This window comes from Rissa tridactyla, chromosome 3, assembly GCF_028500815.1.
Source record: "Rissa tridactyla isolate bRisTri1 chromosome 3, bRisTri1.patW.cur.20221130, whole genome shotgun sequence".
Classification (NCBI taxonomy): domain Eukaryota; kingdom Metazoa; phylum Chordata; class Aves; order Charadriiformes; family Laridae; genus Rissa; species Rissa tridactyla.
Genome location: NC_071468.1, coordinates 86209518 through 86235313, shown reverse-complemented (window position 1 = coordinate 86235313; position 25796 = coordinate 86209518). Strand labels below are relative to the sequence as shown.

Below are 25796 nucleotides of genomic sequence, written 5' to 3'. Positions count from 1 at the left end.
TTTGGATTTCTAGTATGTTTTCAGAGGATGGCTGGAACTGGCCTCTCCCCTGTGTTTTACAGTGTGTAATATAACCTTCACTGTATCCTAATGAAGTGTATATTTGGACGGGTGAGGAGGTTTGTTCCTCTGTTTGATATTTGTAAGAGCAAATGTGCTATCATCTGGTATAGTACCAGCAATCAAAGCACTCTAACGTTATTTCTAGTTCCACAGTTGATTGATCTGACATATGTTTGTGATATTCCGAGCCTCAGAAGGACTGTGGATGTTGATATTTTTCTTTATTGTAAAAATATTTGTTGCAGAACTGGGGAGAGTCACACAGAAGAGATGAGAGTGATAAGAGACATTGGAAAAAGACATGAAGAGAGACTGAGGAGTTTTAGATTAGAATACTTTTACAGAACCAGTTAGTATGTGAATAGGTGGCAATACTAAAGCAAATTCTTTTAATTATGGTACAGACTGTTACAGTACTTAATGTTTAGTGAGAAATGTTTCTTTTAACCGTAGTGGTTTTATCATACTAATTCTTTTATTCTTGTTAATGAGTTTTCTAACTTTTGTATTTAATGTATGCTAGAAAACAGTTTCAAATCCAGATCAAGTTGACTTGGTTCATAATTTTAAGTTTTGTTTGTACTTAAAGCCGTATAATTTGCTTCATGCACAGTTCTTGTAATATTTAGGAATTGATCTTACAAGACTGTCCTTGCTCCCTAGTGACTAAAGATCTTTCCTCCACAGTAGCAGTAGCTCGCTGGGTAAAATTCCCCTGTCTTTTACTAGTCTACTAGTCTGTCCTACTACTTCTACTATTCTCTACTGGTTTAAGATCATAGAGGTTGGAGTTTACTAAATGTTTACTTTGGCCTTTTTTTTTCTTTTTGCTTTAGCTGAAGCTTCACCCTTCAAGGAAGGTGATGAGAGCTCAGTGGATATTTACGATGGCTTGGACAGTGGTTTGACGGTTCCTGGTAGGTAGCTTGTGTCTTGCTACTTGGCTTGGAGCATTACAGAATCTTTGGCTTCTTAGGCTGGTTTCAAGTAAAACAAAACTTAACTTTAAGTTTACGTTTAGCTGGTGTAACATATGCTTCAGTGAGCAACTTGTTTAAATTCAAGACATGTATGTTACACTCTGTATAAATACACCAGAGAATTCTTAAATCTGTTAGCTGAATGATTATATGGTAGTTTTCATGTGATACTGGCTATTTTAAGAGACTTAAGCATATAAAGGGGTGCAGAGGAACTTCAGATATTCTATCTATGCCTTGATGTGGAACATTTTACCTTGGAAAAAGCACCTTTATTTTGTTGTTTTTAAATAGCTTCAGGACCAGAACCAACAGTCATTGATCACTAAATCCCCAGTGGGAGCTCCAAAACATACTTTCTGTGTGATACAGTATGTTCAGTACATCCTCTTAACTTTTGTTACTTCTCAATAATTTCACATGCTAATGTGAATTAATGTAAATTAATTTCCTTTTTTAACTTCTTTGAAGGTAAGAAAGAAATGGACCCAGCACGTGTTCTTTTTTAGGAGTCTTAACTGTAGTATTTCATGAAATACTGTTTCTAGTAGTAGAAACAAGTTTTAGTAGAGACAAGGGTTTCTCTACTGACCTTACTACTGTAAGGCCAATGAACTTTTATGGAAGGGCTATACTATATCCTACAGACATAAAACATCTATACATCTTTTTCTCTCTTTCCATTTTGTATTTGTTACAGCATATAACGGTATTCTCTAAGTCTGTATCTGACATCCTGAGACACATTGTTTAATAAATGTAATAGATGCAAGGAAGAATAATTTAGAACAAACATTTTATATAGTCTAGCTCTGAGGGATTGTTTTTTTTTTAATTTAGAAAGAGGATTGGTGAGGTTTTTGCTATATGCAGATAAGGTGTTATTTGCACGTTGTCTTGCATTGTCTTAATACTCTTTGCATTATGGCTTTGTCCAAAGGATTGAGCGCAGCTTTGATAGCTAACTTCATTTATTTATCTGCAAATGAGTCTGTATTTCAGAGGTGTTGTAAGTCAGGTCCTGTCAGTAATGAGTATTTGATGAACAATTGCACAGGTTGATTAGAGGAAAAAGCACAGTTATCTAAATAATTGGGGTGTTTGGGTATTGGGTTGGTTTTCGGTTTTGTTTCATTTCTTTGGAATTTAGCTAGGGAGTTTATGTTTGTGAGGGAATATAAAGCAGCAAAGAACATTTATTCAACACAAGAAGCGTGGTATTCAACCCTATACCAACTCTACGGTAATTCCATTTGATTCTGATCAGCTGATCTGTGTTTGTGAATGTGTAGGTCATTGGCATCTGAGTATTCCTTTTCTCAATATTTTTTTTTTCATCTGGCCAAAAGCTGAGAGAATTATAGGATGCGCATATTTATTCTGACTTTCTGCTATCTATTGGCCCTGGAACTGTGGAACCTCAGATCATTGCTAAGATGTATCCCTTCTTGCTTTTTAAATTAGGTGGATTTATTGCGAGTTAGCTGTCTTTTGACTTAAATCAACTCATTAGGCAGTCATAAAATGCACCCATCTTTGTTGTTAGGTGTCCTGTCCCATTTATTTATTTATTTTTCTTACACAGTGTTTTCAGTTCAACTTTAATTTTCATCATTACCTTTTATGTCAATGTAAACTGGATCAAGTATTTCCAATAAAACTAGCATAAATGTTGAAATTCCGGATAGTAACTTCTCCAGTTGAGTTCATGTGTTTTCCTCAGTGACACAATGCAACCTGGCTAGAAAAATACCATTTTCTCTATGTAATTGATTTTCTTTCTATAGACAATTCTGCTCCAAATTCTACACCAGGTGGAAACAGCTTAAATTTATTTGATGAGATATTAATTGAAGAAGGGACTGCAAAAGAAGCATCCTACAATGAGGTGCGTATTAATGTGAGAAAAATAATTCTGGTGTTTGAGTTTCTTTTTTCTTCCAATTTTTCATGTGTAAAGTGCAAATAATGTTGTCAGTATGTTCACATTATTGAAGAAACAGGGAAACTGTTTTAAAACGAAGTTAAAATGAGAGCGTGGTAATAAACTGTTATGTCAACAAGTTTCTCAGAATAAGTGGATCTCTCACTCTGTGACATGGTCTGTTCTCATTTAATGTCCTTTGCATGTGGTTCATGTATCAGCTGCATTATGGGAAAATGTACCGTAATTTCCTTCTACTTAAATATGTGTTCAGATGTCTGATACAAAGCTAGTCTTGATATTTCTCCCAATGCGTTTTACCAGACTAAAGCAGATAGGTCATGGATTAATCTTGCGTGTCATTAAATTTTGCCCTTGAGACTGAAGACCACCATGCAGTAGATAACTGCTTCTAACAAATCAGTGGAACACTTACCCATGTAGCATCACCTGTCCTGGTCCATAAGACACATCTTAACTACAAACTTGAGATTTGGAGTAAAAGGGACAGAGATCCACAGATATAATGCACTATAGAAGAAGCAGGAGCAAAACCTCCAGGAGTCTACTAAGTGATGAAAATGTCACTTTGAAAGCAGTTGACTGTCAAGTATGACAATAGGGAAGCTGTCCATTCTTCTGTGAAAGTTTAATTGCCATCTGCTTCTAAAAAAGGGCTCATGCCAAATGTATTTTAATTAATTTTGTGATCTCAACAGGGGCATGTCCTTTATAGTCCAGGTTTGTTTGTAGTAACTTTTTGTTGTGTTTTTTCTTACCTGTTTTGTATTATATAAAATCTGACAAACAAGTCCCCATCTGTAAGGCTCTGAGAACTCCTGTCCCTTGAAAATCATGTTTTTAATTTCACAATACTATGCCTTCCTTTTACTCTCTAGTCTAGTACTGTTGAGCAAGCACACATAAGACTTCCTCTTATCTGAGTGTTTGTGATGTTTTAGAGACTTGAATGCCTGTTGGAGCATATTGAAGCTTTTTGTTTTAATACGGCATTAATATGTTACTTTTGGAAAAAAGCAGAACTTCATAATATAAATTACCGTGTTAACTAACTAACTGTGTAATTAAGTCCACTTCAGTGCTGTGAATTCTTCTCTCTCTGACAGTTACAGGCAGAATATGGAAAATGTCAGCAGCAAATTAAAGAGTTGATGAAGAAATTTAAGGAAATACAGGCACAGGTACTGTAGTTCGAAGGGCAACACTGTCAAGATTTATATAAAGCAAACTGAATATTCCTTTGAGAGAGAGTTAAATTCATATGCTTTCTAGAATTAATCCATCACGTGGATGATTTATAAAGCACCTCTGTAGGTGCTAGGAGCTTGTTCTGCCTAGGATAGTTGCCAAGGTATTCTACTGACAAAATCAGTAGGTAAATTGCCTTGTTTCACTACGTTGCGTGCAGTAAGACTTTAGTTGCTTAAAAGCTAACTTCTGTCTCCTTAATTAGAAAATAAACATGTTGAGTAGTTTTCAGAAAGGTATCCAGTTCTCTTGTGTTTTGTTGTTTTTTTTTTAAATACGTCTTTAATACATTATGGAGAGGGTTGCAAAGGTACCTGAGCTGTCATTAGAACTGGAAGAGGATGTCTGCAACGCTTTGAGCATAGTGCCATTTTGATAAGGCTGAACTACTTTTCAACTTGAGCTAGTATCCCCATGCTGTGCCATTCTGTATAGTTAGGTTTTCTTGGGCAGTACTGCAACATGCTCTACTGTGTGTTACAAATAGGTGCCAAAAGTTCCATGCTTTGAAATGGTAAGCACCTTCTGCCCTGTGACACTTCCATATTTTTTTTTGCAAAACTTGTCTGCCTTTCTGAGCAGGTTTTGCTGAGGGCAATTACTAAGAGAGGCGGCTATCTCTGGGATTGACAGGGTTCTAGAACGTCGTATCTAGAAATGTTAGAATGATAGAGCACCTAAAGTTGGTTTTGATACCTTGAAAGAATACAATTATCCTCTTTGAAAGCGCTTAAATGCTACATCTCTCATTTGACACAGTGACCAGGAAAGCAATAAACTGAGTAAAAGAATGAAGCAAAGGGGTGGATTACTGTTTTTTAGCTCTATGGTTACTTGGTTTATGGCGTATTTCAGTTTTAATGAATTGTATGCTTAAAACATCTTAAATAATTAAACAGGACCATAAACACAAGGGATGTTTTTAAAAAAAACAAAAAACCAACAACTTTGGATCTCACTAATTAAAACTTAATTCTGACTTCTCCAAAACAGTTTCTGTACGTTCTGTTGTCAGTTTACATGTGATAGGACTTTTTCAAAGTTGTCTTGCACTTTTTCATTAAATGTTTGGATACCCAAGCTAATTCTCGTTTTTTTCTCTCTCTTGCTCCATTTTTTTGTATATACTTAAAATAGAATGTCATTCTGCAGAATGAAAACCAAGCTCTCAAAAAGAATATTTCAGCACTTATCAAAACAGCAAGAGTGGAAATTAACCGTAAAGATGAAGAAATCAGTAATCTCCATCAAAGGTACAACTAGACAGTGGAACCAAAACCATGCTTTTTGTCTGTTCATGTTTATATACTTGTAAGAAACTTCTGTGTGTATTTTAAGTAAAAACAATGAAGAAAATCATTACTTAGTAAATAATTGTTTGTGTGGTTTAGTACTGGTACAATAACACGAAATAGATATGTATCTCCTTTGCTTGTTGAGGTCTTTGCTTTTTAATTAAGAAAACGAGGAATCCAAAGGGTGACCATTTGCCTGAATTCTATTTTTGTTTGTTTTGTTTAATCACCCATTCCTGGTGGGTTATCTAACAATCTTGCATATTTCAAAGCAGATGTTATCTTACACAGTTCAGCTTCAGAATTACTCTATTTTATGGTCTCAGACATGAATTCCATCGAACTTTTCAGACAACAAATGAAACTAAATAAAGAGACTGTATAATGTTTTCATAGCAAGATATGGAAGCCCTGTCTCCGAGGGTGGGGGATAGCGGCTAGAGAATTTTGGTAATTTCTGTATACTGCTAATCTTACTGCAAGGAGCTGAAAATATTAAAGTATAGATGGGAGAATAGCTGAGTTTAGGGTTTCTGAACTGCTTGAAACCAGAGCAGGGGTCCAAGATTCAGGACCCCTAGCTTATCACAATGTCACCTGCTTATCACTTGTGTGACATCAGCCACATCATTGGTTTGTTTGTGTTTCAGTTTGACTACTTGATATTTTCTTGCACCAAAAGGTGTCATAAAGACAAAGGTTCATTTGACGTTACTGTGCTAGAGTCTATATGCATATTAACTATGCAATTATTTTTTTCTAAATACTGAAAATTACCAGATATGATCTGATGGAATTCAAGAGCTTTTAACGTATGTAATTCTTTCAGTTGATTTTGACATGATAGCTGTCATTTTCACACCTTTGAGTGTAGTATTCTGGGTTTTAAATTAAATTGTTTGAAAAGTATTTTCTAGTTTTGAATACTCGCCCTCATTAAAGACTTTACAAACTTTGTTGCCATACCTTCTGATGGTGATGAAAACTTATGAACAAGGTATTTGATCTAGGTATTTAGAGTCATCCATTACGGAAAATTGTCATGAAAGTGGCACTTTGAAGTCTTAGAAGCATGCCTTGTCTGCTGCACGGTGTCTAATAAGTTGGCTCATCTTATTCGATCTACCTATCTGTAAAGACTACTTCAAAGATAGTATCTTCGAGGGAAATAGTGCTTACTTCAAAAAACAAACTAAAAAAAACCAAACAAAAACAAACTAAAAAAAACCCAAACCCCACTTGGAAACAATTACATTCATCACACAAGTATGCAGATTTAATAGGCAGCCTAAAGCACAGCAAAAACTTGTCAGTATAGTTCAAAATTAAACAGAAACATAGGAAAGGGTTTTGGATTACAAGAGCTACAGCATTGTTTTAGTTCAATGTTCAGTTCACATCACAACGTCACATTTTTGGGGTGGAGCCAGTTGTATAAGCTGGTCATTACATATTTAAATTTACTGTATCGGCGCATAGGAAGTGTTCAGTTTTATAAAGCAAAACCAACTGCATTTTGTATTGGAGATAAATGTGTAATTATTTTACACTTGCACTGATTCCTTACAGATGGACACTGAATCGACATAGAATTTCAGGCCAAAAACAAATGTCGGCGTGTAGTAGCCCCTTCATCCTTGACTCTCTAAAAGCAGCCATACGTTTGGTGGTTGCTGTCATCATTTGTTGGCATGACTTTTAGTTCTGTTTACTTCTGCATTTGTTAGACACAATCATTCTTTTGAGATGGTGGAGCATATTTAAGAAGGTTGCCATTGCCTTTAACCATGTAATTTTAATGAAATGTTTTGTTGAATATGGCAGCAAAGTGTCTGTTTGGGGTTTTTTTTTTTGTTGGTTTGTTGTATTTTTTTCTGATGAGATAACTTTAAGTTCTATCAGTAATGAGCAAGAGTTCAGGTCATAGAGGTTACATGTGCCCTTTTTAATTTTTTTTTTTTCTTTTATTATGATGACCTTGCAGCAGTAGCATGTGGCCTTGGTGAGGCTTGATTATTGTAATTTACTAGTTGTTTTCTGCAGCTTGCAGCAAGTTCCAGGCATGGTAGCTTATTTGCTTATTGGGTAAAGTAAGCACAGTCACATTATGGTTGCCAGTTTACCAAATAATGAATTATTAAATTGCTCTTTTTTTATTTTTTTTTTTTAATCCCTAGTGCTGTAAAGAATAACTTTATGTTTTTCCTAGAGGAAGGCTCTCTTTATTGTTGGACAATGAAATAGTAATTTGAATTACTAAAATTATTAATTAGACCCAGTATGGTGTTTTTCCACAGATCTTGCTTTTTCTTTAGATGGATTTCATATGGAAAATACGTATACAGATTATATTCTTTTAATGTGTGCTAATGAAAATTACTTAACTTCTAGTTTTATCCCACATCAACTTGAAGCTGAAAGAAAGTATTGAAAAATACTAAGAGAGATATGGATCAATTGCAATTTGGCTTGAGTTACGTTTAAATAAATTTCAAAACTAACATGACTTTTTTTTTCATTTTGTATACAGGCTGTCGGAATTTCCCAGTCATCGAAGTAGCTTCACCAGAACATACCTTCCAGGATCAACTAACGGAAGGTGCTCTGAGATGTGTAAAACGAAAGATTCCAAATTCAGATCTTCTGACTTAGGTGACAGTATAAAGATGGAGCATAGAATGAAAAATGACTGTTCAAAAGATACATACCACAGTTACTCGTCTCATAATATGGACAATGGGAAGTCTAGCTCGGAAAAAAGAAACACTCCATATTTACTGAGATACCCTCCTGAAGAGCTCTGCAACAATGGTACTCATACGTGTCTACCAAACTATGACCATAGTTCCAACAAGGATAACAGAAAGGAAAGAAAAGAAAGTAAAAGTAATGAACAGTATAGTAGGGGGAATGTCAACAAATACAAGAGAGAAGTACATCAGAGCACCGGAAACAATGCTAACTGTAACAATGGTGACAGTGAAGAGGGGAATTCAGATCCTCAGCAAAAGCTGAGAACCCTTTCAGAGAAGCCTAGTAAAAATGAGTCACAACAAAAAAGTCAGAATGTAAAACTCAAATGCAGTCCAAGTGTAGAAAGAAGAGTAGAAAGGGGTGTTTCTTGCTGGGAGAAACAACCTACCAGTAAAGACAGATTTCAAACAAGAGGTGAATTGTATGCTGATGAGAGATCACAAAATTTATCTAAAAAAGATATTAAAACGCACGATAAAGATGAAAAAAACGCTGGCCAAAAAAATAAACCAAATGAAAAGCTACAAGAGCAACCAAGGAGGTCTGGTAGAGGGAGTAGTCCACACTCAAAGAGTGAACATTCAAAAAGTCTTCATGAATCACGTAAATGTCGCGTGGAAGAGTCTAGAAAAGGAAGAGACATTGACTGCAAGAGGGAAAGGGGAACAAATGATCATACTTCTCGAGAGGGAAGGACTTCACCTTCTAATTCCAACAGCAGAGAGCATAAATACGCACGCTTGAAGGAAAGTAGTAGTAGATACGAATGGGAAACAGCACATTCCAAATCAGAAAGGCACAGAACTGAAGAAAAAAGGAAAAGAGAAAAAGATAATCAGGATGAAAACAGACATTTTAGAAATGAAAGAAAAATCACAAAAGAGATTTCTCACCAATCTGGAAAAGAATCCAAGAAAGGTACAGATCTTACAAAAAGTGAGAGAAACAAGTCCTATAAGCTAGAAGAAACATACAGAGTAGCAGATAGCTTAAAAGACCACAAAATACCCAAAACTAAAGATGATCACACTGGGACAAAAAGCAAAGACTTAAAACTTAGCTTTATGGAAAAGCTAAATTTGACTCTTTCTCCTGCTAAGAAGCAATGTCTCTCTCCAACAGATGAACTTAAAACACCCTCCGAAAAGGCCACTGAAGAGGGAAGTACAGAGTTCATGCTGCAGGCAGAACTGTTAGATTCTGCCCAGCCTGTTAAGTGTGGTCCTGCAGAGCAAGCTAATTCAACAGTACGAGTTCTGGACAGTGCACCTCAAAGCGACACGGAACCAGCACTGCTTATTTCTGTCAATTCTGAAAGTGAAGCCTTGAAAGTAGCAGCAGCAGATCCAGCGCAGTCTGAAGAATTGCCAGCAGTGGCAACTGATGAAATGAGCTCAGAAACCTTACCAGAAGTAGAAGTGGGTCAGGTGCAGGCCCAAGCCTTGCCAGTGGCAGCAGGGGTACTGGTTCCTGGTGAGATACAGGCTGAAACATTGTCAGAAGCAGCAGAGGCTTGTGATCTGGTTGAATCGGAAGCCTCAGCAACAGCAGCTGCAGCGGCGGATCTGAATTGCCCTGAGTCTTTGCCCCTGGAGGTGTCAGAGAGTGTGGTGGAGTGTGAAAACTTGCCTGTGACAGTGGGTGAGATGCAGGATGATAATGTACCAGCAGCAGAAGTGGCACAATCTGAACCTGCCAGTGAAAGTATGGGAGCCCTTCCAGAGTCAGCAGCAGAGAAGAAAGAGGAAGATAAACTATGGCTAGCTGCTGACATAGGAAGCTCAGCAGAGCAATGTGGCTCTCAAAACCTTGTCTTAGATATCTCAGAAGCCAAAAGTTCTGGTGACCTGCAGTCCTGTGACATCACGAGTGATATTAATGAAACAAAACCAGACTCTTTAATGGAAGTAGTGAAGGATGGTGATCACTTGGCTGCAGAAAACATTGAGTGTCCTGTTGAGAAAAAGGGTATCTGTGAAGTGAATATGAGTACATCTCAGTCACTTGACAGAACTATGTTAACTGATAAGGATGAACCATTAGTTGACCAGAATGCACGTGATCTGGAGCCAGACCTAACTGAAGTCAGTACGGCAGCATCTTCTTTTAGTGGTGAGATTTGTCCTAGAACTAAAGAGAGAGAAACGAACCCAGTTCCTGTTGATGATGACAGCTCAATACTGAGCATTGATCTCAATCACTTGAGGTATATTCCAAAGGCCATCAGCCCGCTGAACAGTCCAGTGCGCCCTTTGGCTAAAGCACTTAAGATGGAAAGTCCCTGCAAAGGTCTTGTGAAGAGTTATAACAAAGGTATTTGCATACATATATTCTGATTTCTTTTCTACATAAAAGCTTAGAAGATCCATTCATGGAAAGCAGAAATGACTTAACAGCTTTCTCAAAAATATAAATTGTTTCTTCTTAAGCTGTATAAGTCTCAGTGGTCCTTTTTGTTTGTAGTGGAAGCATTTAGCAGTGCAGCCAAGATTGTAGCCAATTGAGCATTAGTGCTGTAAAAATTGGAGTTTGTCCCTACTGACAGATGAGTGGTTGAAATAAGAGTTACGTACTAACTTCTAAAAAAAATAATGCTTATAGGTTTCTTAATTGCAGTTAGTTCTGACTAGATCTCATTAGGTTTTTCTATGAAATTGTAGAGGCGAAAGTTACTTAGGATCATATTCTTTCATGTATTTATTTGTGAGGAAGCTGGAGAGATTACCCGAGACTTAATTTCTAGGAATGTCAGCTAAGAGAAGACTGTGTGCTCCATCTGAATTAATTTCAGTGTGAAATTTTATATATAACTTACAACTGGGTCAGTGGGGAAAAAAGTAGAACAAATAGACCATTAGGATTTATCATTAATGAAGTTAGTGATAACTCCTAAATAAGATGTCAGGGAGATAACATACAATGACAACACTCACAGGAAGAGAAAGTAGGTGAGCCAAAGTTTACATCTTTTACTTGTGTGAATTTAACTCTTCCTTTAATGTTCAGATGCAATTAATAAGAAGTTTTCTTGGAAATTTAGATTTCCGACTAGAAGAGGAATCGTAGAGTGGCATTTAAATCCTTTTTTTCTTTGTGTTTTGGAGCATAATCCTTATGTCTTTTTGCAAAGATCAGTGTGATATACTCTGGAGTTCTGTCTCTTGTGCTTGAGACAGTTATTCTCTTAAGTGTGAATTCCTTTAGCAGTTTATATTTCATTCCTACAGTAGTTCATATTCTTTGAAATATCTGGGGGGACATCAGAGCTTTGGGATCAGAATAGATGAACATCAAATAAAAGTAGTTTTCTAATTTTGTAGTGTTTCCCTGAGTTACTTATTAGAGGAATCTGTCCTGTCCAGAACTTGCTACTGAATTCCAAAGCAGTGATTTTCATCTCTGAAGTTAGATGCCTAGTTGTCTTTGTGTTCTGACTAAAGACAGGCATGCCAAATGTTCTGCATCTGTTAAATTGACAGGAGGCTTTGTTTTCTCTTGGCCTTGAAGTTTAGTACTCGCCTTTCTACCGTTCCGCAGGACAGGGGTACATATATTAATACTTTATTTTGAGCACTTTCATTTTATGCTTTGGTTTGTCAAAATATTGAAGTGGTTAGTTTGAGAAGGCATCGATCCTTGTAAAACTGAAATTTGGGATTGAATATGGTTTTGCTCCTGTAGAATCTGTATAAAGTAAACATTTTCAACTGATGCTTTAAAGTGTTAATCATCAGTTCATTTTCTATGGAGATCAATTTAGATATGATCTTTTATGAAATGAAATGTTTGTTAGAGGTCATTAAGCAGTCTAATCTATGTGCGATTGAACATTAGAGTGTTTTATTAACGAGTGCCCAGCAAGCCTAAAATTAACTCTAAATCTCGTTAATCAATACATATGCGCTTCAGTGGAATTTTTGTACAATGGAAATGAGCTTGCCTTTTCATCTTTTGTAACATGCTGCTTTGTAGCTAACTGCTTATTTTTTCTTAACAAAATAGCATTTGGTTTGAATTCTAAATAATGATTAAATACATATTTAATGATATCTCAAAAATATAAAACATTTAATACGCTTATTTGTGAGGCAGAGTAAGGCGTATTACATTTGGCAGAACTTTAACTTTTCCTCTTGCATATCTCATTCCTGTCATTCAAGAACTTGAACTGGAGACTTTCTCCAAAATTTCTAAGAAAAGCTTTTTATGCTGTTGTGCATAGTTACAGTGCTGGTAATCTTAAATGCATCAAAAACTGAAATAGGATTTTTTTTCATGTGTGCGGTGCCTAGTACTCTTTTTTTATTTAGTAAGTCAGCTTATTGAAAGACTCAAAGAACCTTTTTATCAGCCCTGGAAGAAATAATTGAATGCAAACATTAATAGGTCATTTGTTCCTCTCATTTTGTTTTCATTGTGAAACTGTTAAAAGCAAAGCCACCTATTGTACGTAAATGTTAGTCCATATTGAGGTTAAAGCGTAAATCTGGCTTGTACAGTGTTTAGAAAACTTGTTAAAGTAGATGGAAAGAAGTTCAAAACTGATGGAAACTGAGATTTTTCTGTTTTCAATGGATGTATTTGTGAGATCAGTCACATTTTTGGTGAAACGTTGAGGTCTGATTTGCCCTTTGAAGCTCAGAAAAATCCCTTAAACTAGCAGCTGCTAAAGCAAACCACCCACGCTTGTTAAGCCCAGACTTCTTGAGTTATCATTGGCAGTTTCAAACAATTCCGAACAGTCACTTTACGGAAGAGAATCTTCCATTTTTTTCTGAAAAAGTCTGTGTATAATTGCATTCTTTATGGTGATTAGCAAACTGTTTTCTCTTTATAGATTTAATTCCTGAAAGTACGGTTGTCGTCTGTCCCTCAAAGAATTTGTCAAAGGAGGTAAACAAAGAAAATCAAAAGCCACTTAGCATGTCTGATGAACACTTAGAGGTTGAGTCCCAGCTGAGCGTCTCTTCAGATGAAATAGAGGAAGGAGAAATCATAAGTAGCGATGAAGATGAAGAAAAATCTAAACCAGAAAGAGGCTCCGAAAATACAAAAAAGTCAGGGCCAAAAACTTCTCCTGAGCCACGAAATTTGACCAGCAGTCCGCAGAATCAAAATAGCAAAACTGTGCATTGCAACGAAGATAATGGGAAATTTGTTTCTGTGAAAGTAAGTACAAAGAAGAACAGAGAGAGGCATAAAAATCAGACTTTCAGATCTTCGAAGGACACGAAGAAAAATAAAACTGTGAGCATTGCTTGTCTTGAAAAAATAGTTCATGTTACTGTTGAACCTTCAAATGTACAAGAAATCATGCAGATGCTAAGAGCTATACGAAAACAGATGAGGAAAAATTATATGAAGTTCAAGGTACACTTCCCAGTTCAGCATTTTCACAGAATTATAGAATCTGGTATCATAAATTTTACATCATTGATAAAATACTTGAACTTTTCCAAGATGTCTACATTAGGTGATACATTAAAATTGAATATCTGTGATATTATAGAGTCTAAACTTAAGCAAGTTAAAAAGAATACAATAGTGGACCGTCTCTTTGAACAACAAGTATCAGATATGAAAAAGCAGTTATGGAAATTTGTAGATGAACAGCTTGATTACTTATTTGAAAAGATAAGGAGAATTATAATAAAACTATGTGATATGGGAAATGTGGGAAATCAGAGTGAAGAAGGGAAGTTTGAGAGAGCAGGAAAGCAAAAACACAAGATCAGTCATAAAAATGACGTGCAAAGATCTAGAAAAAAGTCCCTGAAAGCCACATCTCAAAAGCCTGAAGAATATATCCTTTCGAAGCAAATTGTGGATTATCAACGACCTAAGTGTCACCATGAGAAAAATAAAACAGATCCACCAAAAACTGCCTTTACAAAATGTCTTAACTCCATTGATAACACGAGGAATTCCCAAACCAAAGTGCCCCTCTCTAAAGAGAATAATTTGCAAGGCCCTCTCATGCCACTGAAGGGTGTAAAATATGAAAAGGAAGGATTCCAGCTATCCAGAGATGCTAACAAGTCTGATCTTAGTTATGAGCTTCTCACGGAACAACAAGCGTCCAGTCTTACATTTAACCTTGTAAGCGATGCTCAAATGGGTGAAATTTTCAAAAGCTTATTGCAAGGTTCTGATCTCTTGGAAAAAAATGGTGGCAATATCGACAGAAATGAGTGGGAATTCAGAACTCCAGAAAAACAATATTTAGACAGTCATAAATGCAGAGGTAATGCTGCTGGATTGGTGCAAGAGATTGCTCCAAAGGAGGCTTGTGTGGAATCTCAACCAGTAGAGGATATTAACTGGCCTGTTGTTTCACCTGTAAGCGCTCCCTCTTTAGCATCGAGGCTTCAGATGTCTGTTGATCCAGATGTACTAGACGAAAGCTGTATGTTTGAGGTTCCTACGAATGCAGCTTTGTGCAAAGAAGATGAATGCAGTTTACAAAAGAATAAATCACTTGCTTCTTCTATCCTCCTTGAAGATTTAGCTGTTTCCTTAACTATTCCATCACCTTTGAAATCAGATGCTCACCTCAGCTTCCTAAAACCTGAGAATAATTCTAGCTCAACTCCCGAAGGTGTTCTCAGCGCACATTACAGCGAAGATGCGCTTCTTGAGGAGGAGGATGCCACTGAACAAGACATACATCTGGCATTGGAATCTGATAACTCAAGCAGTAAATCAAGTTGTTCTTCATCATGGACAAGCCGGCCTGTTGCTCCCGGTTTTCAGTGTCGCCCCAGCCTACCAATGCAAGCAGTAATCATGGAGAAATCCAATGATCATTTTATTGTAAAGATTAGGCGTGCAGTGCCTTGTACTTCACCAGCATCTGATCAGGTGGCTTCAGTGAAGGAGGGGTGGGCATCCTCAACCAAGATGGAAAAAGAAGAAATGAGAAGTGAGGAAAAAGAAAGGGGCAGTCAGAGTGCCACAGCAGCCACTGTGCAAGAAACTGTCAAACCAGATGTGGTTAAGTCGGATCAGTTGCCTCATGTCGGCACTGGACAAGAACAAAATCCTACCTTACCTCAGCCGCTAAAGGAGTTGCATAATAGTATTGGAAAGGAAGAAACTCCTGGAATGCTTGGACCCTGTAGAAAATCTTCAGACATAGAGAGCCATGACACTGAAAGTCCACATGAAGGCTCTGAACAATCTCAGGCACACAAATTGAAAGAATCTGAGAACATAAATGAAATGGGTGTTAGATCTCAAGCTTCTTTTCCTGCTGGATGCCGTATAGAGTCATACATAGACTTAACAGATGATATTGTTAGTGAAACTTCATGTCATGCAGTGGAATCCACTGCAGATAACAGTACTCAGGAAAATTCTACGGGAAACTCAGAAATCAGTGATAAAAAGGACGAACTGGAAGAGTGCTCTGATACACTTATAGACTTAACAGAAGAGCTTTCCAATGAGACTGTAGCAGGAGAATCTAATCTTGAAATAAAATCCACTTCAAATACTGATGTAAGATGCCAGATAAATATAGATGATAAAACTAGTAAAAAAAGGAAAAAGGAGACTGTCAGAGAGAATTCCAACTCAAAGAGGCAACGAAAAGAAACTGAATCAGCAGATGAAGGGAGCAATGCAAGTGATGTGAAGTCTGAAGAGGTAAATTCAGCACCCAAACAATGTCCTAATAAGAAAGATGAGTTGCAGCAGAACAAAGACTCTTCTCCTTTGGCTTCATCTGCATCATCACCTAGTCTGTATGCCAAAAACATCATTAAAAAGAAGGGAGAAGTAGTAGTTTCCTGGACAAGGTAATTTGTGATTTGATCTGTTTGATTGTTTTAGGCTTTTTTTAAACTACATGATATACTGAAAAGTGCGAAGAAAAGCTAATGGCTGAAGTTATTTGGTCGCTCTACATCCTTCTGTAAACGGTGTGGTGGGAACTTCCTTCTATCTGTGCAGGATGGCTTTATGAAATTGGTGCCTTCTCTTAGAGTACCACTGAAAGGTGCCAAAGTCTATTTTATCCTTTTTCTATAACAGTTGTCCAGGGGAAAACAAATTTAAGAGATGAACTGATTTCATGTAGTCCTGTTAGCAGCCTTTGGAAGAGAACAATTTTTGTTCAGTTCTTAGGTAGGTTAAATCAGATTTGCCTTAAAGAAGATGACTTCCGTATGTCATAGCTAATTCCATCTCTCGCCCAGATCTCCCAAAACAAGACTACTTTTTGATTTTGTTTTTAAAGCTTATATGCTAAGGTAACAAGACCTACTATATTGCACTGTCTGTAATTTTTGTTTCCCCTGCCCATTTCCTTTCCTATCCAAAAATTCCAGTCAGGCTTGGTAGGGAATGGAGGTCTTCAGTGTTCCTACAAGGCCTGACTGGGTAAAGGAGAGCACCTAAAGATTTACCCCGCTGAGAGAAGGCGTGATAGCAAACAGTTTTCTGTTTTGGGGTCTATGCTGCTCAATCTGCAGAAATGTACTAGTCAACCATTCAGACCATATATTCCAGTTAGTAAGATGTGGGTGACAAATGAGGTGACTGTATGTGTCAAAGATACGTGCAAAATTATTGTGGTGTATTCCTATTCTTATGAAACTATAGTTAGCAGGTTTTGCTCTTCTTGCTACAACTTCATGCTATCAACGCTTTGTAACACTTTATAAAGCTTCTAAAATTTTCAGGACAGATTTTCCGAACTACAGTTCAGATATAAAGTAAGTTTCTAGGTAACATTTTAAAAGAAAATCAACTCCTTCATGGAAGAAAGACTGCAAAGCTAATACAACTTTTAATATGCAAACCAATGAGATAGGAAGAGATTATTACAGTTGTTCTTATGAATATGACTGGGTTTTCTGTGTCACAGTCTTTGTCCATCTTTGAACTATGCCTAAAAAAAATTTTATTTAAATAACTAGTCATTACATTTTTCTTTGAAATAGAGGAAACTAAATATAATTTATTGGAATATGTCAGCTTTCAACCAAAGATACATAGTAGCTATTGTATAATGACTGTCTACGTACATTTTACATATAGCTGAATTCATTAATGAGACAAACAGCAAATTAGTGACACACTTAAGAACAGACTTCTGGTCCTTTATTCTCATGTGAACAGTAGATGTGCTCTGAGTATGTTTGATATATTAAGCCCTTTACGGAAGTCAAATTCTTCTCTGTTTAATCTTTGAATGTCAGTGGGCCTTAGGTGAAAGCTGCTGCCCAGCCATGCAAACTGAGGCAAGTCCTCCTAGAACTGCTGGCCCCTGTTGAATTTATGAGTTCTTTTCAATTCAAGTTTAAATGTCTGCTTTAGAAGCTTAAAACTCTTTTTGATGACTTTGTTTTGGGGCTAACTGGTTTAATAATCTTGCCCTTCCTGATAGGGTAGGATCATCTCCACTACCACTTGTTTGTACTGACTCTGTTACTCTGTGCTGGTAGAGGGGAGGATCCTCCATAAGTTAGTTGCTGCCATTTGAGCTCATGTTATGTCATTTGGAAATTTTCAGAATTGTGTATATGCCTGTATGTACTTTTTTTTGTTTGTTTGTGTGCATGTACACATATATATGTATTAATGTTTTAAAAATGCATTTTTGCTATAGAAATGACGACCGAGAAATTTTACTGGAATGTCAGAGAAAAGGACCGTCGAGCAAAACCTTTGTTTCCTTAGCCACTAGGCTGAACAAAAGCCCGAATCAAGTAGGTGCCATCATTCTTGTATTTGATAACAACTATGTTGTTACATCTATGATTGCAGTTGAACAAAAACCTTTGGAGAGCTTCTGCTAATTTAGAGTTGTTTTTTCCTCATGTCTTTTGTTGGGGGGTTCTCGAAAAAAGAATTCTCTCAGTTGTTACCTTTTAAAAGTATACATTATGGCAATATTGCGGTCCAGGTATTCTTCAGTACCTGTTTGATTGGTACCTTGAAACTGCTGTGTCCACTCGTAAGCCAGGGAGAACAGGATTGTTTCTATTGTCGAATCAGTACTCAGATAAAGAAAGGCAATGTGGAAAGACCCAAAGCCTATGCACACATTTAATAAATTAGAAAAGCATTAAAATTAGAGCTGGAAAAAAAACCCAAGATTTTGCAGAACTGATGTTTTTCATGAAAATGTTTCCTTTTTTCTTTCACTTTTTAATTAAGAAACTTCAAAAGACACAGATGTCAAATTGATGCAGAATATTTCCAGAGGTTTGCGTATAACTTTGTACTTGTCTTGAGTTGCTATCTTAATGTCTATCCTGCAAACCTAAAAAAGGGAGAAACACCCATTTGACTAAGTTAGGAAATCCTGTGTGCTCAAGATTTGGCTTTTAGGATCTTGTGTTATATGGTTACAGAGTCTTTGTGGTGTTTAGAAGCTGTCGCGGTGGATAACACAGTTTTATCTGTGCGTTTATGCCACTCTTCCCAGTTAGCTATTTGGTGGATGGTAGATAAGCTACAGCAATATTCATATGGCAATAAGAAAAACTAACACAAGTGAATGAGGTTGCTATATATGCTGTAGCTATGCTCAATGAAAAGCTGCTTGGCTCTCGTCTACAGACCAATTTTGTAAAATCCCTAGTAGGCAGATTACTCCATGATGAGACATAAATACCTGAAGCAACGGTTGTACAAGAGAGTAGAAAATAACCAATAAACTGTGCTTTTTGTGGAGTAAAAAATAACCTTTTGTCCTCACAGATATACATGGCAAAATTCAAGTCTTAACAGATTTTTTTTTTCCTCCTTGTTGTAAGGAAACCTGTGTTAAACCAGTAGTTGGCTCTAGCTCTCTCTGATTAACCTGGAGGCTATTTCAGATGTCAAAGGTATAAGAAGACTTCCTACATCCAGTTAACTTCATTAATGGTGCTCCTAAAATTCTCCCGCTTAAACTTATTGGAAGCAAATAAAAAACATAATAGTGGTCTATTGAAAAAAAACTTAATGCTGTCAGATCAGTCTGTCTTGGTAGTTATGGAAATCTGGGGCCGCAATGATATGTCTTTTTTTTGTCCTCCATTAGGTTGCAGAAAGATTCAAGCAATTAATGAAGCTGTTCAAGAAATCCAAGTGCAAGTAAACTTACTAGGAAGTTGCTTCATGGTTACACAGGGTTTAGCTGTTACCAGCAGCGAGGGACTACAACCACTGCCTCCATGTGATGGGATTAGTGGGAGGTATCCAAGTCAGAATACTAAGCTTGGTAAATCTGATGCACTGTTAGTTATTTACTTGCCTGTTCATGTTTCCTCTAAAGTGCTTTATCAAAATAGCACAGAGGGAATTTAACAAACTGGCTAGGAAAGAACAGGCACGTACAAATGGAGCAGTATCATTTCAAGGGGGTGACATCTTGGTTGGTTAAATGTGTTCTATAAGCAAAGTGAAAAATGGTGCCTCTTGCTTAACTTGTCAGAAGTACTGCGTATGGTGATGTCACACTGTGATTTTAAAAAGTAAGAGTGCTTTGGAATCCATTTGGTAGATAATCCTGGAAAATGGCAGGTACGTCATCTTGGTTACCTTGAAACATATTTTAAGAAGTTAGGCCTTTTTCTTTTAAAATATGGCAGGGCAATGATAGCAATGATTCCAAAAGCTGCTTATCTAGTAATTGCATTCTGATGGTGACGAATGGGTGGTTCTTGCTGCTTTGTCAGTTACTCATAGTGGGTTTCAAGGATAGAATCTGGCACTGAGTGTAGGGTTTGTCTTCAACTTTAAGCACATTATCTAAGCCATTTCTTAATGACTCCAGTGTTCAGCAGAGAGATGAATGAATTTCTCTATGAGGGTGCCCATCTATCATCATCAACAATGGAGAAAATCTAAGCCAATTGTCTAGTCTAGACCCCTAGCTTTCTGATTTTTGAAGTCAAATAAAATGAGTCCCAGCCTTTGTGAGAGAGTGAAGCCAGTCAATAATGCAGTGACCAATTTTTTGGTTTCTTTTAAATTGTGAAGTGCCGTAATGAGTAAATGAGTATTCATTTACAAAGAACTGTCTTGTAGTTAAAACAGTTTTCCAGTTCTGATGATATTTAAAAAGATTTAGTATTGAATTTTGAATAGTTGGGGGGGGGGTGTCCATGAAAAATGTATTGGAATTTCTTTCAATTTTGCTTTTTTCTTCGGAAAAGGCTAATATGTTTTTTCTGCTCCAGATTACCTCTGGGAAAGGTACTTAATTTAGGTCTTCAACATAATGAACATTCTGCTTTGTTTAAAAAAAAAAAAAATTCACAAATTATTTTCTTTTTAAAATTAATTTAGAAACAGACCTTTACAGTTTCATACAGTGTGACTTTATACTTACTAACCAGGAGAAAAACTTTTCTGTAAAAACAAGCAGTTTCAAAAGCTTGTCAACTTGGCATGTTTTGACAGCAATTGTATCTATCTTTACAAATTGTTTAGTACATTAGAAATTCATTATGTTCTATTTTAAAGAACTCTTATAACTGCTTCCAGTTTTACTAGTATGTACTAAAAGTGTGTATATATATGTATACACACGCACACATCTCATATATATTGCTGCTTTATCCCAAATTTCTGAAAAGCTTTTCTTTTTTTTTTTTTTCCTTTCCCCCTAAGAAACATTCCTGGAAATTGCCCAGGTTTCTGTATTATGACTTCATTGATGTTTGAGATTTTATTCTTAATTGAGGACCACAATTGCTGTAGTTTTTATTCAGTCAGAACATCTGCTGAGTTTAGTTAGACTTCATTTAAGAGCCCCACCTAAGTGCATTGCCTGTCAACTTGGATTAAATTGGCGCTTTTTTTTTTTTTTTTACAGTCCAATGACCACTTCTTCACTTTCAGCATAATGGTTTTTCGCTCCCTCTCCAACTAGTGGGACAGACTTCTCATTCTAATAAACCATCAGATAATTTGTCAGTGATGTTGCCACTGGCACCTTTGGAGTATAGTAAACGTGACCTATGGAATGGGTTGTCACGCTGCCAACCACTGCATCGTCCTCCTTTTAGGCAGTGCTCTGGAAACTGTTGCAAGGAATGACTTGAGTAGATGTTGATGTCAGTTCTGGCAGTCTTCCATCTTATGTGCTGGCTTCTAAAACGCTGGCTTTTGATGATCAAGTGTCACCTTCCATGCTACGCTGACAGCACCTAGTGATTTCAGGGGGTGATTGGTATATCCCACCCATGCTTTTTATTAACAAATATTTGTGACAATTGTTTACTTATTGGAGATTTAAATCTCACTGAATCTGTTCTCAGAGTAGTCAGTTTGCAGAGTAGCATTTATGTTTGTGGAAAAATTAAACTCTACTAAGAGTATTCTTTTAACCATATCCTTAAGAGATCAGAACATGCACAGTACTGAAAGCACTGAGGGAAGTGGCTTCTCTCCACTTTAAGTGTTTCCTCTCTGTCTCAAAAAAGCAGACAGTATTTTATTACAAAGTTGTTTATTCCTTGTCTGTGTTTATTTACTTCCTTATCTGTACAGGTGATGGGGGGTCAGGGCTTGACTGTTTTGGTTCTAACTTGGATTCCTTTTTTTGTAAATTATGAAACTTTTTTTAATGTTCTGTCTATTGTAAGTATGTGTACAGGTTCCTACGTGGTCATGTAAAATATCTGATGTGTGTATATATATAAATATATGTATAAAAATAGAGAGAGCTTTGTTTAGCCAAAGATGATTTTTTTAACTATATAAAACTCCAGGTTTATTTTGTATAAACTAAATAGTTTGCTTACTGTAAGAGTAATGCAAAAAATAAAACTGTAAAATTCACACACATATGTTCTTGTTAAACAAAGGTTGGCTTGGAGTGGTTTTGTACCATTGTTTGTAATTTATTTCTCCAACAAGAATTTTGATACATATATGCAAAATGTACTGTATGTAAATCTACACTCTTATTTGTGAAACCTCAGGTAAATGAAAACATTTTTTTAGAACTGTTGGATGGTGGCTTGACAACTACAAATGCTGTGAAGCAGCATTAAAATTGACTTCTGTTAGTTTGTATAAACGAGTAGCTATGTTGATGTTCTGGCCAATAAACACGGAAGTAATCGGCTGCTGCTCTGATGCAATTACTGCTCTGAATGCAAACTGCTTATTTCTTAGTGGACATCACTGGATCAGAAATTGGACAATTTCACAAACTACAGAAAAAACTTTAAACCACCCATGAATTAGAACCGACAACTTTCCTCTTTTTTTTTTTTTCTTCTAGGAACACTGGGTTAGTGTTGAGTGGAATATTACAAAGGAGAAAGACCTTTTTGTATCCAAGGCTTTTCATTGGAAGAATGTAGCTGGCCACCCTTTCAGAGTCTTACTCCAATTTGATATTGAAGAACAGGTTGGCTTCCATGCAACTCTTATGTTTTTACAGGATTCAGTTTAAAAGTTCTTAATGGACGTGAGTATTGGAAAATTTTCCAAAGTGGAAATTCGGAGAGCAGTATTGATGGAGATGTGCATAATAGTGAAATCGTAGAGCATGGAGTATTGAATTTTGAGGGATTCTCTCTAAGGTCTATTGCCAGCTAACTGTCTCCATACAATAGTTGACTGCACTAAAGGCATTTCCCTTAGGTGTCAATCCAGCAACCCATAGCCATTTCCATTAAGTCTTTCCTCTAATTGTCTTCACTCTAAAACCAGCTGCAGAATAATCTTCAGCAATTTATCTTCATGAAGGGAGGCAGGGGTAATAAAGTGTGCCAAGAAACAGGTATAAGGATTTCTTAGAAGAATCTATGAAATCAATCAAGAGGCGTTTCGGGAGCAAAATTGGCATTGATAGGAAAGATGGATATTGTTTCAGCGGTGGCTGGCACATCCTGTCCTATCAGAGTTTGAAAGTATTGTACTGTGCCACCAAAGGCAAACCCATCTGAGTCACAAGATGGATTATATGAGGAATAAAACAAGCAGAGAAATACTTTAACAGAAAGGAACTTGCATGGCTCTTGTTAAACCAAAGAGGCCCATGGTTTGAATCTGCCAACTGGAACACAGTTGTCCATATTATTAAATTAATTAGTGTGGTCTTTGATAATTAGCACAGTCCAAAACTGTGCAGCTATCCTTCAGGCAGTTTAGACAGCTGCATGGAGCAGGGGCGGGGCTCAGTAGGCAGTTTGGATGTGGACATCCTGGTGTGGGCATCCAAGGGTGTAGCTGTGACAGTGCTGAGGGCTGCAAAGATGGCCCTGGCCTGTTTTATTTCATCTGTCATTCGTTTTAGTGGTCAGCCCAACCCAAACAATAACAAAAGGTAAGGCTGCCGCCTTCTTCCTGTGAAAGTAACTTGCCTCACAAGGAGCACGTCTGGTACCAGTAATGTTAGTCTGTAGTAAAATGGAAAAATCAGCAAGTTTAAGTGAGGTGGCCTTTTTACTAAACCAGGGGGTTTCTCACCAGTCGGACTACACTGTACATGCAGTGGTTTTGGCTAAAGGTGGGTTAAATTCTGCAGTCTCATCCTGGCATTTCAGTGTGCTTGTTCCTGAATTGCTTCAGCCGCAGCCAGTTGTCCAGCTCACTGTTCTACATGTATTGGCTCCAGAGTTCTATGACGGGTTCAATGAGATGGCAGAAAGCATGTGCTCTTTGAAGTTTTGACCCTGTAAATGTTAGCTGTTTTGAATATCAGAATAGTAATACAATAATACAAGGAAATGCTACTGTCTGTGTTGTACAAAGATTACAATTAGTTCCCACATACATCTTTTTCTCGTTTTCAAATCTGAATCCCTGACATGAGAATATCAAAAGCTGCAATGCTATAAAAGGTGTATTTGGATCTATTTTGAGAACTTATTTTGTAATAGCTGCCACTTATGATTTAGGTGCTGTCACTGGCAAGACAGAGTAAACACCCCGTACTGGATTTGGATACTGGGGTTGGAAGAACCAGCAACGTTAGAACTTCTATCCTGCCTGGTTGACTCTGACTCCTGCCCTAGCGCTATGTTCCCTGAGTCCCCTGTGCCCAGCAGGGAGGTCACAGGATCAGAATGGTCTAGGTTGGAAAGGACCTTTAAGACCGTCGAGTCCAACCATCAACCTAACACTGCCAAAACCACCAGGCCACTGCTGGTCCAGGAATCACAGAATCCCAGAATCTTCATGGTTGGAAAGGACACTTAAGATCATCGAGTCCAACCAAACAACCTACAATCTCTGCCACTAGAGCATGCCCTGAAGTGCCACATCTAGACATTTCTTAAATACCTCTAGGGATGGTGACTCAACCACCTCCCTGGGCAGCCTGTTCCACTGCCTGACCACTCTTTCAGTGAAGTCATTCTTCCTAATATCTAATCTAAACCTCCCCTGCCACAACTTCAGACCATTTCCTCTGGTCCTGTCATTATTCACCTGGGAGAAGAGGCCAACACCCACCTCTCTCCAGCCTCCTTTCAGGTAGCTGTAGAGGGCAATGAGGTCTCCCCTCAGCCTCCTCTTCTCCAAGCTAAACATGCCCAGCTCCCTCAGCCTCTCCTCATATGACCTGGTCTCCAGACCCCTCACCAGCCTGGTAGCTCTCTGGACATGCTCCGGCACCTCCATGTCCCTTTTGTACAGAGGGGCCCAGAACTGAACACAGTACTCGAGGTGAGGCCTCACCAGTGCCGAGTACAGAAGCACGATCACTTCCCTGCTCCTGCTTGCCACGCTATTCCTGATACAAGCCAGAATGCTGTTGGCCCTCTTGGCCACCTGGGCACACTGCTGGCTCATGTTAAGCTGGCCGTCCACCAGCACCCCCAGGTCCTTTTCTGCTGGGCAGCTTTCCAGCCACTCTTCCCCAAGCCTGTAGCGTTGCTTGGGGTTGTTGTGACCGAAATGCAGGACCCGGCACTTGGCCTTATTAAACCCCATACAGTTGGCCTTGGCCCATTGATCCAGCCTGTCCAGGTCCCTCTGTAGAGCCTTCCTACCCTCAAGCTGGTTCCCACTGTGTTGCTGTTTGCAGTTACCCATCTCAGGTGCCACTGGCCAAGGTCCCTGGGCATCCCATGGCATTTGTCACCAACCATTTCTGAGCTCCAGGATCTTTCTTTCTTCCAGCCACCATCTTCACCACCTTCTTTCCAGGCTTCCTTCTTTCCAAAACTACTTCCAAAAACCGTATTTTGGCACACCACTTCTTTCCAGCACCCTTAAGTTTTTCCAATTTAAATAGTCTATATGAAGAAGCATGAGGTGTGATCAGTCTCCCACTGAGAGACTCCCTGTCCTCAGTCCTCCCACTGGACCAGGCTGCTCAAAGCCCCATCCAGCCTGGCCTTGAACACTTCCAGGGATGGGGCCTCCACAGCTTCCCTGGGCAACCTGTGCCAGTGCCTCACCACCCTCACAGTGAAAAATTTCTTCCTGATTTCCAACCTAAATCTACCCTCTAAATCTAAATCAGTTACACACCTTGTAGGATGGAAGAAAAGGGCCAGAAATTCTGGAACAAGAAAGAAAAAAAAAAAAAGATGTTTGGCATTTCCATAA

At 37.8% G+C, this 25796-nt stretch overlaps 1 protein-coding gene across 11 annotated transcripts in view; it reads left to right on the top strand.

Moving 5' to 3' along the window:
* Positions 1-25796, top strand: part of CASP8AP2 (caspase 8 associated protein 2) — a 28476-nt gene that overhangs the window by 2321 nt on the left and 359 nt on the right. For 5 of the 11 annotated variants that reach the window (XM_054195274.1, XM_054195277.1, XM_054195273.1 and 2 more), the window contains exons 3-10: positions 900-980; positions 2831-2931; positions 4095-4169; positions 5374-5489; positions 8062-10598; positions 13123-16084; positions 17899-17998; positions 22516-22644. In XM_054195274.1, the coding sequence (XP_054051249.1) occupies positions 900-980; positions 2831-2931; positions 4095-4169; positions 5374-5489; positions 8062-10598; positions 13123-16084; positions 17899-17998; positions 22516-22644 (6101 nt within the window). Of the gene's footprint in view, positions 1-899; positions 981-2830; positions 2932-4094; positions 4170-5373; positions 5490-8061; positions 10599-13122; positions 16085-17898; positions 17999-19320; positions 22357-22515; positions 22645-24139; positions 24815-25796 lie in introns of those variants that run through there. The other 6 variants (XR_008465407.1, XR_008465405.1, XR_008465408.1 and 3 more) reach the window with 6 other exon arrangements.